Below are 23,662 nucleotides of genomic sequence, written 5' to 3'. Positions count from 1 at the left end.
CCCTCAGAGGGAAGGTTGATGGTCAGAGCCTAGCCGTGCGCACCGGACTCCACAGGACCCGTGTGTGTGCTCACAATTCTTTATTCGAGGACCTGGAAATGGGCAGTGGGACGGACCCACAGGAGCGCCCTTCCCAAGACCTCCCCACGAGGGGACTGGGGGAGCGCGGGCGGGCGTGCTGGAGCCTCCCCTGGCCGCGGAACCCTGCTTGTCACTGGCTGGTGCGGGAGCAGAGGAGAGGTGGGGAGGGGAGGCAGCAGAGCGGCCCAGGGAGGCCCTCTACCCCTGACTCCATCACCACGAGAGGAGGCGGGGACCTGAGGCTGGGCAGATTCTGGGTGGGTGGGAGGCAGCATGGCCCTTGAGGCCCAGGCACCCCCTCACCTGCCTTGTCAGACCATGTCTGTGACTGGGGCCCACAGAGCCAGACATGGCCTCGGGGTCTTCGATAGAGCCTAACGCACCAAGTCAGGTGGGAACGGGCTCCAGGCTGCCCCCCATCAGGCTGCCCCCCCAGGCTTGGCAGGTAACAGTCTGGGAGCACACCTTCCTGAGGGCCGCGCTCAGGCGTGCATGTGAGCTGCCCAGTGCGACAACTAGGTGGGCGGGGCCCCAACCCAGGGCACCTGAGAGTCCCTCCTGGGTGCCAGGCAGGGGCAGAGAGCTGGCGTTCAAGCCTTTGCATGGATGTGCTCAGGAGGAAGACCAAAGTTATGGGTCAGGCCAGGCCACCTGCCTCCCCCCAAGGGTCCCGGGACTCAGCCACCGTGAGCATCACAGCCTAAGAAGGGTACCAGCATGCGGTGCCGCCAGGCCAGCCACTGGTTCTGATTCTTGGCCCTCGGGCACACTCTGGACCTCCAGCCTGTGCCCCGAGCCAAGGTCCCCTGCTGGGAAGTCCTTGGGCATCATCTTCCAAGGCCCCAGCACAGGGACCACAGAGCTCTGAGCTGCCCCCCCACCCCGACAACGCACACACACGCCAGGTTAACAAGGGCAGTGACAGGACAGGACATGTGACCTCAGCCAGGTCCTGCTGGGCGGTGGGGGTTGCCGCCTGTGGTAGAGAAACGAGTGCCGGGGAGGAGGAGTCGACCTCAGGGGCACTGTGGCTTTGCTCCTGCCCCTCCAGCCAGGACACAGCCCCCCACCCCCGAGAGCACCACTAGCACCCCACGACCCCCGCAGGCTGAGGGCACCACTCCAGACAGCACTTTATTGATCCCCTCAGACCCCTGGGCAGGGTCGGCACAGGTTCTGGGACACTGGGCTGCCGTCCCTGAGTAGGGCAGGAAGGAGCCCCATAGGGGCAGAGAAGCCCTCCGGACAGCCAGGCCCCCTCCCTGGCACACAGGTGGGAGGGCGGGCTCCGGCCATGGGCAGTGAGGCGGGAGGAGGAGGCCACAGGCCCGGCCGTGGAGGAGCTCAGGCCCCGGCCACGGGGGCCTCGTAGTTGAGCACGTAGTAATCGTGGACGTACATGAGCACGGCCACCGGCTGCCCGATGATCAGCGTCAGCCACACGGCCGCGTTGCCGTAGTTGCCCTGGAAGAAGCGGCTCACCAGCCAGGCCAGAGGGATCTGGAGACGCGGGCCCAGGTCAGCCAGCCGCCACGGAGGACCCAAGGAGAGGCCCAGGGCCGCGGGGGGCGGGGGGCAGGGGTCACGCTCACCTGCGCCATCATGCCTGTGAAGGCCCAGAGGCGGAACATGTGCAGAGGCACGCTCACCAGGTACTGCAAGGGGGGGCGACGGGCGTCAGCCACCGCCACGGCCACACGCACCCAGGGGGCCAGGGACGGGGCTGACCGGAGTGACGGGCGGCATGCGCCTGGGGGACAGGGACAGAACGGGCTGAAGCGGGGGGCTGCACGTGTGGTCGGTGGTGGGGCACGGGGCACGGGGCTGGTCGTGCCTGCAGCGCGCTCACCTCGTGGAAGAAAGCCGAGGCAAAGAACACCCCGGTTCTGGCCAGCCACTTGCTGCTGCCCCGGCGAAGCATGGGCTTGTAGAAGTGTCTGCAGAGGGAAGGGGCCGTGGGCCGGGGGCTGGGGCTGGGCCGGCGCACACAGCTGCCCGCGACCGCCCCCACCGCCACCCCTTGCCTGCACCCACCTGAGGCACCATTTGTGCACAGGGATGTTCCAGTTCTGCCAGAAGTAGGTGACGGACTCCGAGTTCCTGGGCGTGGGGAGCAGCGGGTGAGCCGCTGGCGGCCGCCGCCGCCCACCCCAGCCGCACCCCCGAGGCCACCCACCACCAGTCCCGGTAGAACTCCCGGTCTCCGAACTGCATGAGCTCAGCCACGGCGTTCATGCAGGAGTGAAAGAACCAGTAGAAGAAGATGAGCCAGATGAGGTGGTTGGGGACCTGCAGGGGGAGGCAGGGCCGGGTTGAGAGACGTTGCCCCCGCCGGCCCCCCTGCCCCCGTCCTCCCCAGGCTGCTCACCGCCAGCTTCAGGAGGCGCTCGATGATGCGGGAATAATCCATGTCCTGCAGAGACAGAGCTCAGCGGGCTCCCCGGGCGGCTCCCCACCTGCCCTCCACCCCAGCCCGGGGGAACCTGAGCGCTCACCTTGAAAGGCTTCATGGAGTTCTGGATGGTGGGGACCATCCACTGCAGAGGGGGGCACAGCGTCAGCGCCCGGGGCCACCCGCCCCCCCTCCGGCCCGGCCCTGCCCGGCCCTGCCCGGCCCTGCCCGGCGTACCTGCTGGATCAGCCCCACCTGGAGCTGAGTCAGAAACAGCTGAGGGAGGAAGCAGAGGGGAGCAGGCTGAGCCCCTGCAGCCCAGGCAGCCCCCCCAGCCCACCCCCGCCCCCTTCCCCGTGGCCAGCTCCCACCCTCACCATCTCCAGCAGCCGCCGCAGCAGGAAGCGCTTTCGGATGCGGGGCGAGCGGGGGAAGTTGAGCTCATAGCACAGAGTCGGAGCAAAGAGGAAGTAGTACAGATCTGGAACAGGAGGCTGGGGCTAGCACCGGCCAGGCCGCGCCCTGCTGACCCTGTGCCCCTGCCCTCCAGCCAAGTCCCGGGGGCGTCCTCACCGCGATAGGTCAGGTTGTCCGGGTAGCTCACGGTGCGCGGGGCGGCTCCCCCGCTGGCCTTCTTACCTGCGGAAGCTTCAAGCGAGGGGGGCGGGTGAGGCCCTGCTGCTGCCCAAGTCTGGCCCCGGGACAGGTGGCACGAGCTCTGAGGCCCCAGCCCTGGGCAGCCCCTCACCAGCCTTGGCCCTGGCCTTGGCCCTGCGTTCTCGGCACCACAGGTTGACATCCCGGTAGGAGAAGAGCTTGAGGAACAGGATGGTGTACACCATCAGAGCCAGCACGGAGCCCACTGCAGGAGAGGCAGGCTCAAGCCACAGCCCTCCCACACAGCCGGCGGGAGAGCCACAGCCACAGCCCCTGCAGGCGGAGGGCCTGGGTCTCTCCTGCGGGCCTCGGAGACAGGCTGGGACACGGGTGAGATGAAGGGGGGGCACACCTGGAGTGATGGACTCGAGCAGCAAGGCCACGGCCGCCGGGAAGCAGAGAATGCTGGCCAGGTTGGCCACGTGCAGCAGCAGCCCTGCCTGCTCCGTCAGGGCGCCCTGGGGTGGGTGAGGGGGACCAGGGTGCTCAGTTGGTGTCCCACGCCCTAGGCAAGGCGTCGCCCTGGGGAAGGGCTACCAGGCCTGGGGCACAGCCCCTCCCAGGAGAGCCGCACACAGCCCCAGTGAGCAGAGCAGACCCCTGGGCAGGGCAGGGGTGGGAGGGCTCTGCTTACCACTGCCAGGCGCTTCTCCACCTGGAACGCAGCCACAGCAAAGACATTGGCCACTGAGGATGTAAGTGTCACAGGGCAGGTTCAGGCCCCGGTCAAGCCCTGTCCCGTCTCCACCCGAGGCCTTCCTTGGCTCCCAGCTCACCAATAACTAGACACAGGGCGGGCCAGCTGTAGGGGTCCTTCAGGAACAGAGACACCACCTGGATGGGGTCCACCAGGATGCCGTACCTGGGGATCGGGGGGTGAGGCCTGAGCAGGTGGGGAGGGGCTGCAGGGGTGGGGCCAGGGCCCTGGGGAAGACACTCACTTGATGAGGTTTTCTAAAAATAACCGTGCATTGCTCAAGATCTGCAAGAGAGAGGAAGGGCACAGCCCCATTAGCCCCGGCCACGGGGCGCCCCACCCCCCAGCTCCTCTCAGTGCCTATAGGGGCAAGAGCCCCCGGTCCCGAGGGACACATGCACCCTGTGAGCCCAGGCCTGTCTGGCCCGCACGCCAAGCTCCCAGACTCACCACCCCCCTCACCCCCACTAGCGCAGGGACAGGAAGTCCTTCCGCGATGCCCCCTTCACCCCAACAAGAGGGAATCGACCCCAACACCGGACACCAGGGTCTGCAGCAGCACAGACTGACCCGCTGCCTCACAGCCCCCATCTGTCTCACTGAGCTGGCGGGGGCCCCAAGGCCCAAGGCAGGGGCAGCCACTCCTTGGGGAGTAGGGGGGAGTAGGGAGAGGCAGCTGACCGGAGTCCTCAGGGGCCGGGCAGCTGAAGCCCAAGTGCCCCTTGGTACTCACGCTCCTGCCCCAGTAGCGCTCCAGGCCCGGGCACGTGGCTCCAAAGGAGCTCCCGAGGGACAGAACCCCCACGGAGATGGGTTCTGTCTGGCTCTGGCCTGGGGCTGAGGAATGGCTTCCCTCTGCAGGCACGAGGGTCTGCTACTCCATCCCATAAGGTACAGACCCTGCCGAATGCCCCAAACTCGGGCCCTGGCCATGGCTCGTGGTAGATTCTGAGGAAGAGTGATGCCGGGCAGCGGACGCCGGTGGGATCCCTTACCTGGGTGGTCAGGGAAGGCTTCACAAGGAGGTGAAAACCCGAGAGACACAGGGGCCCTGCCACCAACCCGGCCTGCCCGCCACAGATGTGCCGTCACCACGCCTGGTGGTGGCCTGTCCGGAAGGCCCACAGCAAGCCCGCAGGAGCCGGAGCTGCCAGGGGACCGCGCGCACCCCCAGGCCCAGGCCACAGAGGGAACGGCCCAAGCAGCGCCGAACACGGTGCACATCCCCCTCCAGCGAGGGCTGGGAGAGGCGCCAGCAGCAGAGGAGAGGTTCTGGGGCTGCGCCAAAGGGCCAGGGGGGCCCACGGGGTTGCAGGCAACAGGAGTGCCGCCTGAGCTGCCCAGGGCCCACCCTCCAGGGCTGCCTCTACGAACCCCAGGCCGGGAAGGGCCTCCAGAGGCCAAGTACACACTCCTGAGGGTCTGGCCGGCATCTGCCCACTGTCCCCTCGCTCAGCCGGCTTCCCCCACTAGACTGCACCGCCCTTCCCCCAGCTCCACGCGGAGCCGCCCGGGCCCATGGGCAGCGAGGATGTGGGTGCGCCTGGAGCCCCTTCCACACGGGTAACCGGAGGAGCCACACCTGAGACAGGTGGCAGTGTCAGGGCAAGGGTCAAAGGCCTCTGGCCACATCAGCCTGAGTGGTGAGGGCTGGGCCCAGACAGGCCCTTGCCCCGTGCCCCTCCCTGAGGGCCACCCCTTGGCCCAGGGCGGAAGGAAGGGAGGCAAGGGCCCCGTGTAACCCCTCCCTGCAGGCCGCCTAGGACCAAGGCTGAGGGAGAGAGGCTCGGGGCCTTCCGAGTCAGGGCCTGGAGCGGCCAGGCTGAGCCCAAGAGCCACCCGCTCAGCCCCGCCCCCTCCGCGGGCCAGGCCGGCCAGGGGCTCCACACCCACAAGCGCCATTCAGGACAGAAGCAGCTGCCTGACCCCCAAGACCACTCACACCGGTCGCGGCTGGTTCAACAGGGACGCGAGCCGACTGTGTGGCCAACGCAGGGGCCGCTGCCAGGCCCCGCTCCAGCCCCGGCCCGACTCACCAGCATCACCACACACCAATTCAGGATCCCGCGGTAGTTGCTAAAGCCACTGTCGGAGCTGAACAAAGAGTCCTGCAGGCGGTGGCACCTGGGGCGGGAGACGACCCTCTCAGAAGCAGGCAGCGGACAGGCAGGGCCGGCCCCACCGGTCCCGGAGCTGCGAGAACCCCGCCCGCCTCCAAGCACAGGGCCAGGTCGGGCCCGGCACAGAACCCAGAGCCAGCCTTGGGGTCTGGGGCCCAGGCCAGAGCAGACCACAGGCCCTCCCTCGGAGCGACTCCGGCCCCCCCAGCCCAGCGGGACAATCCGCGCCCCACACCGCCCTCTCCTCTGCCCACACATCCTCCTCCTCGCTCGCCATCACAGAAGACCCAGGCAGGGCCAGGCGCTCGGGACCACCCAGAAGCCGGCCCTCCAGGTCGCGGGCAGGTCCCGCAGCAAACAGGAGCCAGACAGCCGGCCCCGCCTGGCCCGGGGCTGCAGAGAGCTGGAGCTCCCAGGCCAAGAACCCATCCTCGACTCCCAGAGGCCTCTGGCTGCCACCCTACGCTACAGCCACAGATGCTGACGCGCCCGAAGGAACATCGAGGCCGGCCCACCAGGCAGCCGTGTAGAAGGGCAGGCAGGGGCTGAATCTGCCTTGCTCCGCCCGTCCCACCGCCCAGCGCACCAAGGGGTCCCCACCTCCAACGACTTCCCCCCAAGGTTTGGCCCATGCAGGTTCCAGTGTCAACGGGGCCCCAGGCCAAGAGCCAGCTGGGCACCTGGACTCACACGCACTTTCCCGAGGACAGGGCCCCTCAGACATCTGCACAGCCTCCAACTATTGCTGAAGAAGTATCACCTGTTCCGCGTTATAACCACAGGGTCAGCACTGGGCTCCTGCCCAGGCCGAGGGGGCCAAGAAAAGCACACCCAGGGGCCAGGAGGCAGAGACCTCCCCAGAAGCAGGAGAGTTGCCACCCACGAACGGGGTTGGGGAAACACAAGCAGACCCTCACATCCCTGCCTGGTCCTCAGAGTGACGCAGAAGGGCCACAGGGCCTGGGGCCAGGCCCAGACCCAGTTCCCGGCTCACTCCGCCTGCCCCACCCCGCCCAGCTGCCAGGCCCCCAGGAAGCCTCACACGGCATTGAGCAAGGCCTCCAGTGTGGTAAGACGCGAGGCCAGGCACGCCCCTCCTCTCCCGTGGACAGGCATCTACACCGCTTGAGGCCCCCAGGCAGGAGAAGTGGACTCAGAGGCATACACAGCAGGGGCGCCGCAGCACAGATGTCCTCGCGGGGCTGACCCAGCCTCCATCACAGGCCTTGCCGTGGGTTAGGGTGGACACCGGGAGGTGAGGGGCTGGGCAGGCCGAGGTGCTACTCAGCCGTCTGCAACCTGGCCAGAGGCACAGTCCACGCCGCACCTGGTCCTCCAGCCTCCCCGGCTCACAGGTCTCCTTGTGTCCCTCTCCCATCTGTCCTGGGCCTTGCAGGGAGGCCACAGGAGACCCTCTCTCCCCTGAGACTCTGCACCCGCCTTTCTGCAAGGCAACCAGAGGTCCGAGGCCCCACTCCCCAGACTGGACAGTCTCTGGGCCCGTCTGCTAGATGAGGCCTCCCCAGCCCTTTTGCCAAGTTTGAGCCCATGCACTAGCACTGGAGCTGTCCGAGGGCCACCTTGTGCCACAACCTGCCCCCCGTCCGCACGTCAACACCCACCCAGCGAACATGTCACAACAACAAGGCCCTGTCACCAAGAAGACCGTGCTGCTTTTATTTTCAGCAATTTTGAAGTGGCCGCAATCTCTCAGCATCTTGGAGATGAAGACAGGGCTGGGAAATGGGTGTTGTTTTCCAAACCGGACACCAAACAGCATCATAAAAGCATACTCCGATCCCGGATCCCAGCTGTCAGGCTCTCAAGGCCTTCCCCAACCTGCCCGCAGCCACTCCCTGGGTCCCTCCACAGGGCTCCTGACCATCCCCAACCCCAGGCAGCAGAGACCCAGGAAAGGAAGCCCACCACGCACCACAACCCGCAAGGCCCAGCCTTGCCGTCCGAGTCAGCAGTGGGCCAGAGGGCGGTCGGGCGGGGTCTGGCACAACACCCAGAGCTGGCTCTGCGTCGGCCTCTCCCCTACTACCCAGGCCGCCCACACCTCTGCCCTCTAGCGGTTCCACATTCGCTCCCCAGGTCCGCTCAACCAGCAGGGCCACTGGAACTCGTCACCTGTGTCACCTCACTCAACCCTCACTTGAGCTTTGGGAGGCAGCCTCGAGGGGAAGCTAAGGTTTGCCGAAGTTTACTTTTTTTTTTTTTTTAAAGATTTATTTATTTATTTGACAGAGAGATCACAGGTAGGCAGAGAGGCAGGCAGAGAGAGAGGAGGAAGCAGGCTCCCTGCTGAGCAGAGAGCCCGATGCGGGGCTCGATCCCAGGACCCTGAGATCATGACCTGAGCCGAAGGCAGAGGCTTTAACCCACTGAGCCCCCCAGGCGCCCCTGTTTGCCGAAGTGTAAAGCCTGCCCGGGGCACAGCCCCCAAGTGCGGATCACACCTGGGGACCACGAGGTTCAGCTTCAGGGCCAAGCAGAGCAAAGAGGGGACAGAGTGTGCGCTGCCCTCCCAGCTCCCCTCCTGGGCACTTCCTCCAGCCGACCTCTGCGCTGACCCTTGGGATACAAGAGGATGCACGTGCTCCCCACAGCTCGACACGCTGCTGGGGAGGAAGAAACAGGACATCCCAGGAACCAACACCGGGGGGGAGCCCTGCCCAGGCGGCCCTGCCTGGAGTGCCCAGGAGCCAAGGGCCAGACGGCCCGGGCACGGGCACTATGTACGGCGCCTCCTCCTTCCTGCCACACAGCTGCACCCTACCCTGGCCGGAAGAAATGAGTTCACACCCAGAGCCTGACCCCCCTTCCCAGGCCAAGGTGAGCAGGAAGTATAGGGAGGGGAGGAGGCCGGAGCCCAGGGCGTCAGGAAGAATAGGGAAGGAGAGGCAGCAAGCAGGGGCGCCTGGGGGGGGGCTCAGGTGGTTAAGTGTCTGCCTTCGGCTCAGGTCATGATCCCGGGGTCCTGGGGTCGAGCCCCACATCGGGCTCCCTGCTCCGTGGGGGGCCTCTTTCTCCCTCTCCTCTGCTGCTTCCCCTGCTTGTGCCCTCCTGCTCTCTCGTTCTGTCAAATAAACAGACAAAAATCTGAGGTGAGGGGAGTGGACAAGGAGAAGCCCAGGGACCAAATCCCAGGACAGCCAGAGGAAGGCCTGAGCCTGTCGGCCCCCTGGGGCCGCCCGACATCGGGGCCGGAGGAACAAGCACACTGGCCTGCGTGACCCGGAGACCAGGAGGGCCCCAACGGCCAGCTCCCCTTCGGGCCCTGGGGCATCTCCCGCTCCTCTTCCCAGGGGCCCAGACTCTGAGGCTGACACTCACGTGGCCCAACTACCAGGAGCACAGGCGGGGCTTCAGGACACCTGGCCTTGGCAGAGCAGGGAAGTGACTGCCGATCCTGGGGCGGCACCGCGGCCCGGAGCCAACACCCCCGTCTTACAGAAAAGGACACCAACTCCTGCCACCGCCGCAGGAGACGGTGCAGCCACAAGCCCTGACCCCTGGAGGGCAGCCGGCAGAGGGGACTCCAAGGCCCCCCTGTCCTTTGGAGCCTCCTCGGCACTGCCCCGGCCCACGGGGCGCAAGCACCCCTCGGGAACAGCTCGGCGCCTGCCACAGCGCCTTCACAAACCCGGGCCTGACCTTTGCTCCTGCGGAGATTATCTTATCTCCGGGTGGACTGTGAGCAACCCAAGGGCAAGGACCCCAGCCACCCTCAGCCGCCCTCTGGCCGCGGTGAGGAAAGCCCCTGCTCCAGTTTGCAGGGACGCAAACCCTTGCCGCCGACCCCCGCCCTCTTCCTCCTCGATCACCTCTGGCCCCAAAGGCGATTCCAAAGCTTAAGCCCGGAGGACCCGGGGCCGGAAGTGGGAGAGGGAGGCTGGAGGTGGCGTGAAGGCGCGCCCTGTACCTGGCCCTCCAGGTCCTCCCCATCAGCCAGGCTTGCTCCCCAACCACTTCCTGTCAGTCCTTCAGCCAAACAGGGTGCCCACCTGGGGGCACGTCGAGCCCCTCTCCTGTACCCCAACTGGGGGTGAGGGTCCCGATGCGGGACCCAGCTCCGTCCCTGCAAGAAGACACCTGTTCTGGAAGCCGAAGCCGGGGCCCAGGCCAGCCAGGCTCTGGGTGACGGAGGGACCCCCATGAAAGCAACTCTGGGGACACAGCCCTGCCCCTGTCCCTCAGGCAGCCCCAGTCTCCCGCGGGCTGCCCGCCCGGCAGGGCCACCGTCCTCGGCCGGACGCCCAAGCGCCCCTCAGGAGAGACCTCCCTGGCTACCAACCACCCGCTCCCACCCGGCCCCTTGCACACCGGGAGAACCGGGTCCGGGCTACTGCGGAAGGCGACGTGCGGGACTGGACGCGGGCTGCTGGCGGCTCCCCTCTGCACCCGCGCGCGCGTGACCTTGGCAAGGGGCTCCTGGGCCCCAGCGCCCCCGGCCCGGGACCCCGGGGGCGCACCTGCCCACGCCCAGTCCGGGAGCCAGGCTCGCGCTCTCGGAGCCCGCGCGGCTGCGGTCGTGCCCCGGGCCCTGCGGAGGGTCCCGGGCCGGGGGCCAGGGCTGGGGAGGGCGCCGCGCTACCTCAGATCCCAGTGGCCGCTACCCACGTCGGAGCCTCCGTCCTCGTCCTTGGCGGGGGCCGGGGCCGGCGCGGGCGCGTCTCCCGCGGGGCCCTCGTCCCGCACCTCTTCCGCCGCCGCGGGCCCGCCGCCGCCCTGGCTGGAGGGCCGTGAACCCGTCCTCCGGCGCCGGGAGCCGCCCGCGCCGCCGCGGTCGCCCATGGCCTCCCCCGCAGCCGGCCCGACAGAGCCGTGGCCCGCCGGGCTCGCAGCACCTAAGGCCGCGGCTCCGCCTCCAGACCCTCGGCCAACCGCCGCCACCGCCCCCTGCCGGACGCCGTAGCCCGCGCGCCGGCCCCGGCCGCCAATCAGCGCGCGCCCTCCGGGCCGTCCCCGGGCCGCGGGCTCGTCACTCCGGGAGCCCCTCACTGGCCAACCGCCGGGGCGCGCGCCCATTTGTAGTCCGCGGGCGCGCGGGGCACCCTGGGAGTCGTGGCCGCTCCGCGCGGGGCACCCTGGGAGTCGTGGTCGCTCCGCGCGGGGCACCCTGGGAGTCGTGGCCGCTCCGCGCGGGGCACCCTGGGAGTCGCGGCCGCTCCGCGCGGGGCACCCTGGGAGTCGTGGTCGCTCCGCGCGGGGCACCCTGGGAGCCGCGGTCGCCGGGTACCCCCGAGAGCACGGCTGCGGCCGGGCGGCCCGAGGCGGACCTTGTTCCCCCGCGGGCCCCTGCGTCTCCACGGAACGCGCCAGGCCTCCTGGCAGCGCCGAGCCTCCCCCCCCCCCGCTTCCTGCTGCTCCTCCCGCTCTGCCCACGCGGGGTTTCGCCGCTGCCCGGCCGGGCGCGGAGTGCGGGGTGTGGACGACTCACGAAGGACCTCGCGGTCGCGTCCGGCCCCGCGGCCGTGACCGTGCGACCCGCCTCGCCCACCGCCCAGCGTGTTGGCCCCCGAGCGCACGTCAGGGCGCGCTGGGGTCCCTCGAGTCCCCCAGTTACCACCGCAGAAGCCCCTGCTTTTCCTGGGCTCACGCTGTTCAAGCGAGCGCCAGACGGAAGGTCGGAGCCGAGGAGGGCCCCAGGCCCCACGGCCCCGGGACGCCCGCCCTGCCGACTGACTCCTCGTGGAGGTGCCCGGCGGGGATAGGAAGGTGTAGCCCCCAACTCCCATCCCCGAGTGGCCAGGCCCTGGCCCCCGGCCCTCCCGCCCCGGTCCACAGACCTGCCGGGCCTCCCGCGTTTCCACCCGGGCTAGTTTTGCCAGGGTGTAGGGAGCCTGGGGTGCCGGATCGCGGGGGCCCAGAGGCTTCCGTGTCCTTGCACGACCGCACGGTGCAGCCCCCAAGTGGGCAAGTGCGCCTCCCACCTTAGCTCGACTCTCCTCTCTGCACGGGGCGTGTCGTGGGAACGTCTAGGATTTCCGGGTGCGGGGTTAACCGGGGGCTCAGGCCGGGTTTACCCAGCAGCAAAACCCACTAGCCGTTCTCTCCTAAGTTGAGCAAGGCCGACAGGAGTGCCTGTCTAGAAGCAGATAAACCGAGAGGGAGGTTCAGCCTAAGGCTAGCGGCCTCTCCCAGTGCCCTGGCCACTGCCTTCCCGCTGGGCTCATCCGTGTTCCACCACCTTCACCACAGTGCCTGGGCCCCCTGATGCCACATTCCTGCTGCCACTGGGCCATCTGGGACTGATACCAGCCTGGCATCTCTACCTGGCAGGCTTACCTGGCAGATGTCTTGGAGTCACCTGCCAAAGGGGCTGCCCTGATTGGGCAGGAGAGCCCCTCCCCCGGGATTATGCAGCCCCACCTGGGTGAGTCAGTTTCAACCTCCTCTCCTGTCCGGTCTTTCAGAATTCGCACCCGTTCACTGGCTGGCCTGGGCCAGGCAGAGGGAGGCCTTTCTGAATACTGATCCCAAGGGGAGGCGAACAAAGGAGAGCCAGCAGCGTAGGAGCGAGCCCTGGGAGCTCTGCCACGCGCGCCCACGAGTCTCTGCGTGCCTTCTGGCTGTGCCGTCCTCCCAATACAGAGCCAAGAACTACAGGGCCCGCCCAGGCTGTCGGAGAAGATTGATGACTCAGGCTCCCAGTAGGCCTGGAGAGGCGGGGTGCCGTCATCATAAAGAGTGAAGAGTCACATTGGAAGCGGCCGCCTGTGTCCACGACCCGCTCCAAGCCATTGGCGGGCCTGTGTCAGCAGGAGCGAAGCGACCAGAGTGGACAAGGGATCACCAGGGAGGACCAGTCCAGCAGGGCACTGGAGCAGAGCGCGGGGAGAGCAGGACAGCGGGTCACCAGGGAGGACCAGTCCAGCAGGGCACTGGAGCAGAGCGCGGGGAGAGCAGGACAGCGGGTTGATAGGCAGTCACGGGCCATGAGAGTAGCAATAAGGACAAGCCTCAGAACCTGGAGCGGGGGAAGGGCCCAGAGGGAGGCAGGGGGGCCTGTGCGAGGGAGGGGGACATGGGGGCCTTGGAAGGGGGAGGCAGTCAGCACTGGAGCTACATACGACGCCCACAGCATTCCTCAGGGTCCTGGGGAAAATGAGACCCAGGGTGCCAGGGGAGAGGGGAAAGGTTAAGGCAGGTGGGGTTGCTTGGTGACAAAGGGGTCCAGGAGGGTTGTGGAAGAAAGCTCCGTGGGGATTTCCCGGCCAGGGGCAGCAACTGATTAGGGGACCAGAGGCCAGGAGCCTTACAGGCCTGACTGGAAGAGATGCAGAGCTTAGAAGCTCAGCCTGTGGCAGGCCACTGAGGCCTGTGAAGGGTCTGGCCCACTGGGACACATGGGACATGGTGGTCAGCTGTCAGGGCCGCCCGTTCTCTGGGATGTGAAGTCCTGTCCAGGGAGATCCGTGGAGATTGCGGGTCGGACTTGCTCCAGGCCTCAGGGAGGCGGCTTCCTATCTTCCACCCCATCGCCCCTCAGACTCCTGGAGCAGCAGAGACGGCCCGTCTAGACCCGGAAGCCGGGAAGGAAGGAGCATTCCTCACCCACGCGTGATGGCTGGTGTAGGTACATGGGGTATTGGGGACAGGCTTGTGTCAAAGGCAGGCCTTGGAGAAGCTGTTCTCCCAGAGCCTGACTTTTCATATGCAAATTGAGCTCTGAAGCCCACCCCAGCCCCAGGACTGTGAAAGTCAAGGGTCCCTGGGCAGGAGCATCTGCACACAGACCTCTCCCAATACCACGGGCTTTCACTCCTGAAGTTTTTACTGCTGACAGTGTTCCCCAGAAGAGGGCATCCCCCTCCATGTGAGCCCCACCCTAAGCACGCTACAGGCCAACTTCCTGCAGGTCAGGCTCCCCTGCTGTCCATCCCGATGGATGAAGTCTGGGCAGGCCTGTCTCCTGCCAGGGTTCACACAGCTGGCCCTGGGATCATTTGGTTCAACTGCATGACTCCAAAGACTGTGGGCCTCTGGCTCATGCCTGCCTACCTGGGTGTCAGGAGGCATTGCTGGGGCAGGGGTCCCTGTCCTGGGCTGTCCCTGACCAGCACAGTCCCGCCCCTCATCTCAGTTTGATTCATCCAGCCTAAGGCTCAAGGCCTGTGGGTGGCTGTGGAAGCCTGTGTGGTCCGTCCAGAAGCAACACGGGTCAGCTGTCCATGAAGGCCTCCGCAGACAGTGAGGGTTAGGGCGTGGGCAGCACACAGCAGCAAGGGGCCGGACCCTGCACCCCTACTGGCCCCCTTTCCTCCACTGGCACTGAGGAGGGTTTGTTGCGGGGTGTCAGGTCCCAGGGCCTCCTGCTGGGAGAGCAGGCCATAGGTCTGCAGCCCTTCCACACCTACTCCGGGGACTCCAGATCACTTCTGGCCTGGCCTGACTTCAGGCTGGAGACCCTTAGCTCCCTCAGTTCCAGGCACAGAGCCGATTAACCTGCCACAGGACAAATGCCAACTGCTTTTGGGGGGAATTCTCCCACAGCTTGGCCTGTCAAGCTGGCCCTTTTGGGTAGAAGAGAACCCTCTTGCAAAAGGGGACACTGGTGCGCCCTGACAAAGGCAGTGCCCGGCCCTGGGGCCGCATGGGCCGGCTGCCATTCCCAGCACTGTACCTGCACCAGCCTTACCTCTGGGACCCAGCACGACTGGGCAGCCAACCCCCAGACATCCCAGCGCACCCGTGGCATGGGCCCAGCATTGGATACATCAACCCGACACTCCAAGTTCTATCAAGAGTGGCATTTATTCTCCTCGTGGAGGTGCGGCGCTCCGGGGAGCTGGTGCTATTGTGCTTAGGAAGGAGGTCTGTCCGTCCGTCCGTCTGTCCGGCCGGCCCAGCCCCAAACGGGGGCGGAAGAGGGGCGCGGCCCGAGTAAAAATCCCGGCCTGTTCCGGGTGGGTGGGAGTATGTACAAGGCGGCGGGGCACAGGCGGGGGTGGGGGCGGGGCAGGCCGGCGGCCACAACCCCCACCCGAGGGCCCCCGCATCTCGGGCCCTACTCATAGAATCAGTACAAAATAGGTGCTACCTAAACGTTCCTTCTACCTGAATTCGCTAAGTCGGTTATTGTGCTGCTTAGTTATGGGGGCGGGAGGGGGCCCATGGCTTTCCACGGCGGCAGGGTGTAGGGAGAAGCAGGAGACCGTGGCCGGCCCATGGCCCTCTGGCCTTCTCCTTAGGTAGGTAGACCGGCGTGTGGGGGTAGGGTGGAGCGCCGGTGTGTGCGTGTGCATGCGGGTGTGCCCAGCACAGGAGGGCAGGCCCCAGCCTGGGTGCTGTGTGGACCCCGAGGTGTGGTGCAGAGGGTTTGGGATGCGGGCCCTGCTGTGCTGGGCCCTCAGTCCACTCCTGCAGGGGCTGCTCTGTAGCAGCTTGGTGCCGGTGGGGAGGGGGCTGACCAGGTCATACACTCCAGCGCGCACCTTGTGTCTGGCCTGGGGCTCTGGCCCCATACAGCAGAGCCCAGGGTGGCCAGAAGATGGAAGGACTGAGAGTTGGTATGGGTGGCCTGGTCGCGCTGGGCCTTAGGGCCCTGGGTCTGTGCCACCTGAGCTGAGAACGCCAGGTGCGAGTCAAAGGGAGAGCCCAGTTGCACCCAGCAGTGGCCCCGGGCTGGGGCAGGGAAGAGGTGAGGAGGGTTAGGGTTGGGTCTAGGGATCAGGCCTTCCTCTGCGTAGGCAGCCCTCCTGGGCCCGCCCAAACCTGACGGACCCCTGTGGCGAACACGCACCCCTGCAGGTCGCTGCACCCCTGGCTGACTCTGCAGCGGGCCTGGCACAGAGTAGGTAGGTGATGGATGACTGAAGGAGGGGTGTTGGGGGCAACCACCCCGCCCCTGCCCCTGGAACTGTTACACCCGCAGGGCTCTGCCGTGGGGGAGGAGGGAGAAGGAGGGGAAGAAAGTCTGCGCGTCCGGCCCCGCGCAATGTCCCTGATCTAGGGGCCTATGGGGTGGATAGGGCAGGGGGATACCTGATTCTCAGTAACTCTAGAGGCGGCGGCAGCTTCGCATGCAGTGCGCATTATTGCTCTATAGTCGGCATCGGACTAACTAAGAGGGAGAGGGAGCGGGCAGCCCCGGGAAGGGACAGGAGGAGGGTTGGGGCTGCATGCAGTGACGTCACAAAGGCGGCGGCCAATGGGGCGGGCCCTTGGGGCGGGGTCGCCGCCGAGGCTTTGGCATAGACGGGCGAAAGTTGGCAACAGAGTGGGGGCGGGGCCTGGGGCTCGAGGGTAGGGCCCAGGTAGGGGCGGGGTTCAGGGGCGGGGAAAGTGATCCCGGACATCCCGAGCCCCCGGCGTCGGCGGGAAGGATGGGGGCCTCAGCGCCCCTTCCCTGACCCGAGTGCAATCCGTTCATAAATAAAACGTACAAATACAGAAAGAAAGAAACCCGACGCATCCGCAACCCCCCCAGGGGGCTTTACCCGCAAAGCGAATACAGAGAGGTGTGTAATGGGCCGTGCCCAGGCCTGCCTGCCGGGCCCCAGGATCCGTCCTCCAACACCGAATGCCCGGGGACGAGGGAGGGGGGCCCCGGGGCAGGGCGGGAGTGGGGTCTGAGGAGGTCGGATAAGTCCATGCGATTCGATATGCGTCATTATTATTCGTTATGAAGGACAGAGCCCGGGAAGCTGGGCTGGAAGAATTCGGATTTGGCCGAGGATGCGAGGCGAGCGCGGGAGAGCGGCTTGGACTGAGGCCCCAGAAAGAACCGAGGGAGAGGGGTGCCGCCGTCCGCCTCTCTCCCTGGTCCCCAACGCGTGTATCACTCCTGGGGTTCAGCGAAGACTGAGGAGTAGGGACGCCTCTGCAGAAACCCCCCTCCTGCTCCTCTCCCGGTCTGCTCCCTGGACGTCTAGGCCGCAGGCCTGGCCCTTGGAAGGCTTGGGAAAGGGGTGGGGAAGACCTGAGTCTCTGCGACGCGATCCAGGGGCGCAGAGGAGGGAGGAGGGGGCTGCTGCCCACCTCACCCCACCCCCGTCTTCAGAGACCTAACTCGGAGATGAGGTTCGGTTCTGGGTCTCCTCGACCCTATTGCTGGGAAAAAGCCTGGGGCACCCTGGAGGGGAAGGGAGGGGGTTCGGGGTGGGTCTCCCCTCAGGACCCTATTGCTTGAAGGGGCCGACAGGGCCCCTGGCGGGCGGGGCGGGGCCGGGCCCCCTCCCTCTATTGCTGTGAGGAGGGGCCCGCCCTCCGGCCCCTCCGCCCGGGAGCTGGCGGAGACTTCCCTGGGGGCCCGTATTGCTGAGAGCCGACCCGGCTGGGCTGGCGGAGGCGCCGCCGCCCTAGGCCTGCACGGGACTGAGCTGCGGCGAAGCGGCGGGCGCCTGGGCCGCGGGGCCGCCCCCGCCAGCGCCGCCCTTGAAGCAAGCCGACTCGTAGTGCTTGTTGAGATAGGACTTGAGCGCGAAGCTCTTCTTGCAGCGCTTGCACTGGAAGTGCTTGAAGGCCGAGTGCGTCTGCATGTGCGCGCGCAGGTTGGAGCGGTCGGCGAAGGCCTTGCCGCAGTGCGCGCAGCCGAAGGGCTTCTCGCCTGTGTGGGAGCGCATGTGGCCTTGCAGCAGCCAGGGCCTCGAGAAGGCCTTGCCGCACACGCCGCACTTGTGGCGCAGGTCGTGCGTGAGCAGGTGCATGGCCATGGCCGGCATGGACACGTACACCTTGCCGCACGTCGGGCACCGCCGCGCCAGCTGACTGTCCAGGCTGCGGTGCGTCTGCTTGTGACGGCTCAGGTTCGACGACGTGGCGTACGTTTTCCCGCACTCGCCGCAAGCGTGCCGGCCCCCTGCGCCGCCAGCCCCAGGCCCCGCGCGCGCCTCCGTGCTCACCCCCGCGCGCGCGCCGCCCCGGCCCCCGGCCCCCGACCCCGCGCCGCGCGCACCCGCCCCGGCCCCGCCTCCGCTGTCGCCGTCGGGAGCTGCCGCGGAGGCCGTGGAGGGAGCCGCGGCGTTGGCGGCCTTACGGCGCGAGCGCCCGTCGGTGATGAAGAAGGCGTCAGCCGCGTAGCCCTCGCTGACCGCCGCGTCGCCGTTGATGTAGCCGCCCGCGGCGGTAGCTAGCTCCGGGCGCGGGGTGGGAGGCGGGGCCGAGCCCGCGGCCGCCGGGCCCAGTTCTCCACGCACCGCCGCAGCGTACATGGGCTCTGGGGACGGCCCTTTGAGCAAGGCCGCCTCGGCATCGCCATCGTAGACGGAGGCGGGCCCCGCGTAGTCGTTGAGGTATCCTGAGGGCCGAGGCGGGCGAGCAGACAGAGGGAGGGGGAACCGGGCAGCGGGCGAGACACACACGGGAAGGCGGACGGCGACACGGGGTCCGGGAAGAAGGGAACCAGAAAAAGGACAAAGGAGAAGGGGCCGGGGGGCCGCGGGGCAAGGAGCATGGGGGAGGCAGGGAGGGAAGAGAAGAGGCGACGCGTGAGACTGGGCCGGGCCCCGGCTCCGCCCCCGCCGCCCGCCCCGCCCTCGCAGGGGGAGGAAAGAGGCGATTCCTCGGGCGCGGCTGCCCCCCCTTCCGCGGAGCCTCAAGGTCAGGGGGGAGGGGCGGCTCTTCCCTCGCCCTTCTTCCTCCACTCTCCTCCCCCTCGGGTTCTCCCCACTTCAGCAGTTTTCCCTGATTATGCAACACACTGCGGACCCGCAGCGCACAAAGCCGGGACCGCCCACCGAGGGACCCCGTCGCTCCTGCCTCGCCGGGTGCCCACCTGCTCTTCCCCCTGGCACCTAGAACTCGTGTCCAGGCTTGATGCCCCCCTCCTTGGTCCCCTAGGCCCCCCCACAGGCCCTGAAGACTTCTCCCTCCTGCCCCTCCTACCCCCTCTAGCGCCGCCTTCTTCCCTCCCAGGTCGTCTACTACTCACTGGACTCGACCCCCTTCCCGTTCCAGCCCTACCTTCCTCCATCTACACTGCTTCTTTCCTGACTCCGTTAGGTCATCCTGCACCCTTCGGTCCTACCTTGTTCCACATAGCCCTCTTCCCCCAGGCCCTAACCCCTTGTAGGGGCCTTCCCGAGCCTCAGGATGGATGACAGGGAGTCGCTGTGTTGGAGAGTGCCAGGGCACCCACCAGGGGACACCTTCACTGGGACAAGCCGCAGGCAGGCAACACATTCATGCCAGTAACTGCAGTTGTTCTCAAGGTACAAGATGGATCTCACAACCTCAGAGTCACAAGTGCACACACCACACGATGCAGCCTCTGGCTTCTTCAGGGTTACACTCTGCTTCCCAGCCACCATCAACCCTGGAGTGTCCTCATAGGGTGGGCTGCACGCTCACCAGCATACCACCTACTCACACAGGGTCACACATGCAGCCACCCTGGACACACTGTCAGCCAGGGTCGCCAGTCACATGGGTGCACAGCGGCTTCAGAGTCACATGGTCCCATGTAGTGGCACACAGGCAGGCACACACTCATACAGGGTCACACACAAGCAAGCGCACGCAGTCACATGGCCGCACGCAGTCACATGGGCGCACACAGGCGCACACACGGGCTCACACTTGTTTGCCACCCCACACTGCTGGCCCTCCCAGCCCTCCTGCCTGCATGTTAACAGTTGTCCTTGAACTTGGGCACCTCTCCACAAAGAGCCTCCCCCGAGGCCAGCACTTAGGACCTGCCTACATCCTCCTCCCTGGCCCTGCTTGCAGGGGAAATACTGCAGCTCCTCTGCTGGTGCCCTAGTCCTGACAGGTGGCGGCCCCCAGTGGACCCATGCCTACTCCCGGGAACTCACAGCACTCTGTGGCCCTAGCCAAAAAAGAGAGGATGATGCTCAGGAAGGCCCAGGTTTCTGGGTGTGGGTCTGCATGCATGGCAGGTCCTGTCCTATCAGCAAGTGTCCATACGCATAGCCAGGGTGTGGGTCTATGCCTACCTTCGGGTACTTCCTGTTTCCCACCCTTGCTCCCCACCTTCTCTCCTGCATTGACACCCTCCCTGATTGGCCTTGGCCTTGTTCTGGCCTGCTTCTGCGTTCCCCTCTCCCACCTTCCTCCACAGTCCAGCTTCAGTCACTGTCTCCTTCTGGTTCTGTTCCCTCAGGTCTATTTCCTGGAGCCCCTGACCCTTCCATCCCCATACTCTGGTCCTCTACCCCTCCCAGCATTGCCCTGGGCCCCTTGCTGTCCCCAGCCTCAGCCCAGCTCGCACCTTTCTCGTGCAGTCGCACTCCGAGGTCGCTGCGGGCGCGCCCGTAGGAGCTCTCGAGGTCCGCCGAGGAGAACGTGTCAAGTTTGACCTTCTTGACCAGGAAGGATCTGGGCATGATTCCTGCGGGGCTCCGGCGCTGCGGGCCTGCAGAGCCGGGGCGCGGGGGGGCTGCGACCGCGGCGGGGCCCCGTCACCATCCGAGGAGCGGCGGAGGCAGCAAGGGTCCCCACTCTGGCCTTTGGATGCTGCCGCTGGAGTGCGGTCCTGTCTTCCTCCTGCCTTCCTTCCTGCCCTGCGTTTCCTCCTCTGCTCCTCTGAATTCCTCCTCTTTCCTCTTCTCTTCGCTTCTCTTCTCTTCTCTTCTCTTCCTTCCTTCCTTCTTTCCTTCCTTCTTTTCTTCCTTCCTTCCTTCCCTCCTCTGGTCCCGGCTTCCCAGCCCGCAGTGCCGCCCCTGGACAGGCGGGGGAGGAGGCCGGGGGGTGGGGGGTGGGGAAGGGGGGAGCGGCTCCGTCCCGGGCCCGGAGGCTGCGAGTGGGTGCAGGGCTGGCCCGGCTCCGCGGCCCCCTTCCCCTCCCCCCCACCGCCGCGGCGGAGCTTCAGTCAGCGACCCCCCATGCCCCTGGGGGTGGAGACGCCGGGCCCGGAGAACGCGGCGGCGGCGGCAGCGAGAGCGCCAGCAGCTTCAGCACCGCGGCCAGCGCCGGCCCGGCCAGCACCTCGGCCAGCGACCGGGCGCGCTCAGCCGCGGCGGGCGGCGAGGGGCGGGCCGCGGGTGCTCGGCCGCCAGGCGGGGGTCCTCGGCGGGGGTCTCTGGGAGGCTTGCTTTATTGTTCTGCAGCCGGAGCGAGCGGCGGCGGCGGCGGCGGCGGCGAGCGGGGGGCGGGGGTCCTCGGGGGGAGGGGTGCGCAGGGAGGGCGGGCCGAGGGAAGGAGAGAGGGAGGGACGGGGGCTCCGGGGGCGGGGCTCAGCGCTCGGACAGCTCCCGGGCCCGGCCTCCTGCGCCCGCGGCAGCCTCTGCCTGCGGCCGGGCCCAGCCTCTGGCTTTTAAAGCCCAGAAGCTGAGGGAGGGGGAGAAGGGGAGGGAGGAGAGGCCGGCGGAAATGGCTGCGCGGGGCCGGGCCCGGCCAGGGTCTCCTGGGAGGGGTCTTGGGGATGCCGCGGCCCCCGCATGTGTGGATGTTCCCCGAGCAGCTTCGGGAACGGAGGCCCAGCGGTCTGCGGCATTGTCGTGCGTGGGGGAGAGGGGGAAACGGCCCCGGGACTCGCGAGCCCCAGACTTTGGATCTTGTGGGGAGGAACGCAGGGCGGATCCCAGGCTGGTCCAGCCCGCCTGGCTTTCGGGTGCGGAGGCTGGGGATCCTAGGGGCCGGGCGGGGGCGGAGGGAGGCGAAGGAGCGAATGCTGAGGCAGCGAAAGCGCAGTGTGGAAGCGCGGCGCGCGCCCCGTGCCGCAGTGTCTCCCTGCCACTCGGTCACCCGGGCTGACCTCGCGCCCGCTGGAGAGGCCTCCCTCACCGCCTCCCCCCTCCGCCTCTTTCCCCGGGGGCTGAGGTCGAGCGCCGCGGCGACGCAGCGAACGGGCTGTGAAGCGGGAGAGGGGCTGCCATGCCCTTGCTCTAGAAATTCGACTTCGTGGTGTTTTTGCACCCTTCCGCGCGGCTGCAGCTCCGCCCGGCGGCTCCGCAACCAGGCGGATAACCCTTCCCGAGGCCGCCCGCCCGGAGTTTGCAGCCCCCATGACGTCAGCCCCAGCCGCCAATGGCCGGGTGCGGGGGTGTCGGGGGCTCCAGGCCGCACAATGGCCGCGCGCGGGGACATATGTCCTCAATTAGGGCCCGGAGCTGCCATTGTCCCCTCCCTCGCCTGCGCCGGGTGGCTCGGGAGTCCACGCTCGGAGCGCGCCTCCGCGCGACCCGCTGTCACTGAGGACCAAGGTCGCAGGGTGGCTCCGGGGAGTGTCCGGGCGCGGCCCAGCCGGGAGCGCGTGCACGGCGGGGGCGCGCGCGCGCCCGCCGCTACACGCAGTGACCTTGTGCAGGGCGGCGCGGCGGGACCGCGGGCCCCGGCCGGGAGCGCGCGGCGGGCGGGCCGCCCCGGGAGCGCGCGTGCGGGGGCGTGCCTGGAGGGCTGAGCGCGGCGCCCCGCTTCCTCCCGCGGCTCGGCCCGGCAGGCGAGCAAGTGTGGGTGCGAGCGAGCTGGCCCCGCGCGGGGGGCGCGGCGGAGACCACAGGCCCGCTTTGTGGCCCTGGCCGCGGCCGCGGCTGCATATCCATCTTGCGTGGCAGGCGTTCCCGAGGGGCGGGGGCGGGGCGCCGCCGCCCCCTTATCGCGGAGTCGCAGCCGGCGAGGCCCTAAGTGGGGGCGGGGACGGGACCCCCCGCCCGCTCGGCCGAGCCTGTCGTCCCTGCTCCCTCCCAGGAGGGCCCGGGCCGAGGCGCAGCCGGAGGCCCGGGGCCAATTAGCATTTTGATTGCGGGACTGGGGGCCCATCTGGACCGAGGCCTAATTACCGGGCAGACCCTCCGGGCGCGGGCTGGACGTGCCCGGCGCAGTCCCTTCCGCAGCGCCACAGGCCCCCGCCCCAAACTCCTCCCGGACAACCCGCCCCTGCCTCCCCTCTGACTCCATCCCTGTCTGCCCCTCCTCTAGACCCAGGCACTTTATCCCGGTGCTCGTGAGTGCCTGTCCCCTTCCCTCATCCTCCCGCTCGGCTGCGCACCCTCTTGTTCACGCCCTCTGTTCGTGCCCCTTCCCCTCTTCCGTCGTTTTTCTGTTCCTCCATCCAACCTCCGTGTCCCTCCATCCCCTGGTTCGCTGTCCGCCTCCCTTTCCCTCTCTCTGTCAAGTTCCCCGCCCCTCTGGCTCCCAACCCTCTTGACGGACAAGTCGTCAGGGCCCAGACACATGTGTCCCACGGCAGGGCGACCCCGAGGGGACTATGCAGGCGGGCCTTGATCGCGCTCGCTCAGGTGGAGCCCGCAGCCCCACGAGGCGCCTGGCGGGGAGAGGCAGGTGGGCCCGGGCCTCGGCCATCAGTCCGCAGTAGCTGGGTTGCAGAGCACACATGCGGCCCTTCTCAATTACTTGGGCCTCCTCGCTCCGCCTCCTTTGCAGAGCCCCGCCTGCCTCCGCCAGGATCCCAAGGTCGCTGTCTTGGGGTCCAGCTAGGAGGGACTGGGGAAGGAGAGAGTGATTCTCATGCTTTTGGAAACTTTCAGCTGTCCTCCACCAGAGGCCACCCTGAATCTCTCCCACTGAGGGCTGGAGGCCAGAGGGTGGGGCGGGGGTGGGGGTGGCTTTGTTGCAGGGCAGGACAGGGGAAGACAAGGCTGCTTTGGCCTTGTCTGGACCCAGCCAGCTGAGGGTTACTCCAGCCCTCAGGGCATTAGCACCCAGGGTGCTTGGTCTGTCCCCCCTCCCCCCATAGAGCCTCTGGTCCTCAGAGACTCTGTTTCCTTGGCCCAGACTCTTACCCACCTGGGGTGAGGGAATGCAGTGTTGGTTCTGTGTCCCTCTATGTCCCTCTGCTTCTGGGCA

The 23,662-nt window shown here is 67.5% G+C and overlaps 2 protein-coding genes across 2 annotated transcripts; both read right to left on the bottom strand.

Annotated features, from left to right (window-relative positions):
* Positions 1 to 65: 65 nt before the first annotated feature.
* Positions 66 to 10,916, bottom strand: DGAT1 (diacylglycerol O-acyltransferase 1). Its single transcript, XM_045074162.1, has 17 exons — positions 10,548 to 10,916; positions 5,864 to 5,951; positions 4,072 to 4,112; positions 3,907 to 3,992; positions 3,765 to 3,817; positions 3,483 to 3,588; positions 3,222 to 3,335; positions 3,047 to 3,121; positions 2,851 to 2,954; positions 2,711 to 2,749; positions 2,577 to 2,618; positions 2,450 to 2,494; positions 2,258 to 2,370; positions 2,116 to 2,181; positions 1,931 to 2,018; positions 1,674 to 1,736; positions 66 to 1,581 (listed from the first exon to the last, which is right to left on the bottom strand). The coding sequence occupies exons 1-17, from the start codon at positions 10,745 to 10,747 to the stop codon at positions 1,426 to 1,428; spliced, it is 1,479 nt and encodes a 492-aa protein (XP_044930097.1). The 5' UTR covers positions 10,748 to 10,916; the 3' UTR covers positions 66 to 1,425.
* A 3,777-nt stretch (positions 10,917 to 14,693) lies between these two features.
* On the bottom strand, positions 14,694 to 21,496 carry SCRT1 (scratch family transcriptional repressor 1). Its single transcript, XM_045074205.1, has 2 exons — positions 20,127 to 21,496; positions 14,694 to 18,194 (listed from the first exon to the last, which is right to left on the bottom strand). Exons 1-2 carry the CDS (start codon positions 20,239 to 20,241, stop codon positions 17,257 to 17,259), a joined length of 1,053 nt encoding a protein of 350 aa, XP_044930140.1. The 5' UTR covers positions 20,242 to 21,496; the 3' UTR covers positions 14,694 to 17,256.
* Positions 21,497 to 23,662: the final 2,166 nt, after the last annotated feature.

Source organism: Mustela putorius, unplaced genomic scaffold, assembly GCF_011764305.1.
Source record: "Mustela putorius furo isolate JIRA1106 unplaced genomic scaffold, ASM1176430v1.1 tig00537303_pilon_pilon_pilon, whole genome shotgun sequence".
Lineage (NCBI taxonomy): Eukaryota > Metazoa > Chordata > Mammalia > Carnivora > Mustelidae > Mustela > Mustela putorius.
Note: the sequence above shows the minus strand (reverse complement) of the source record. Positions and strands in the feature narration are given on the sequence as shown.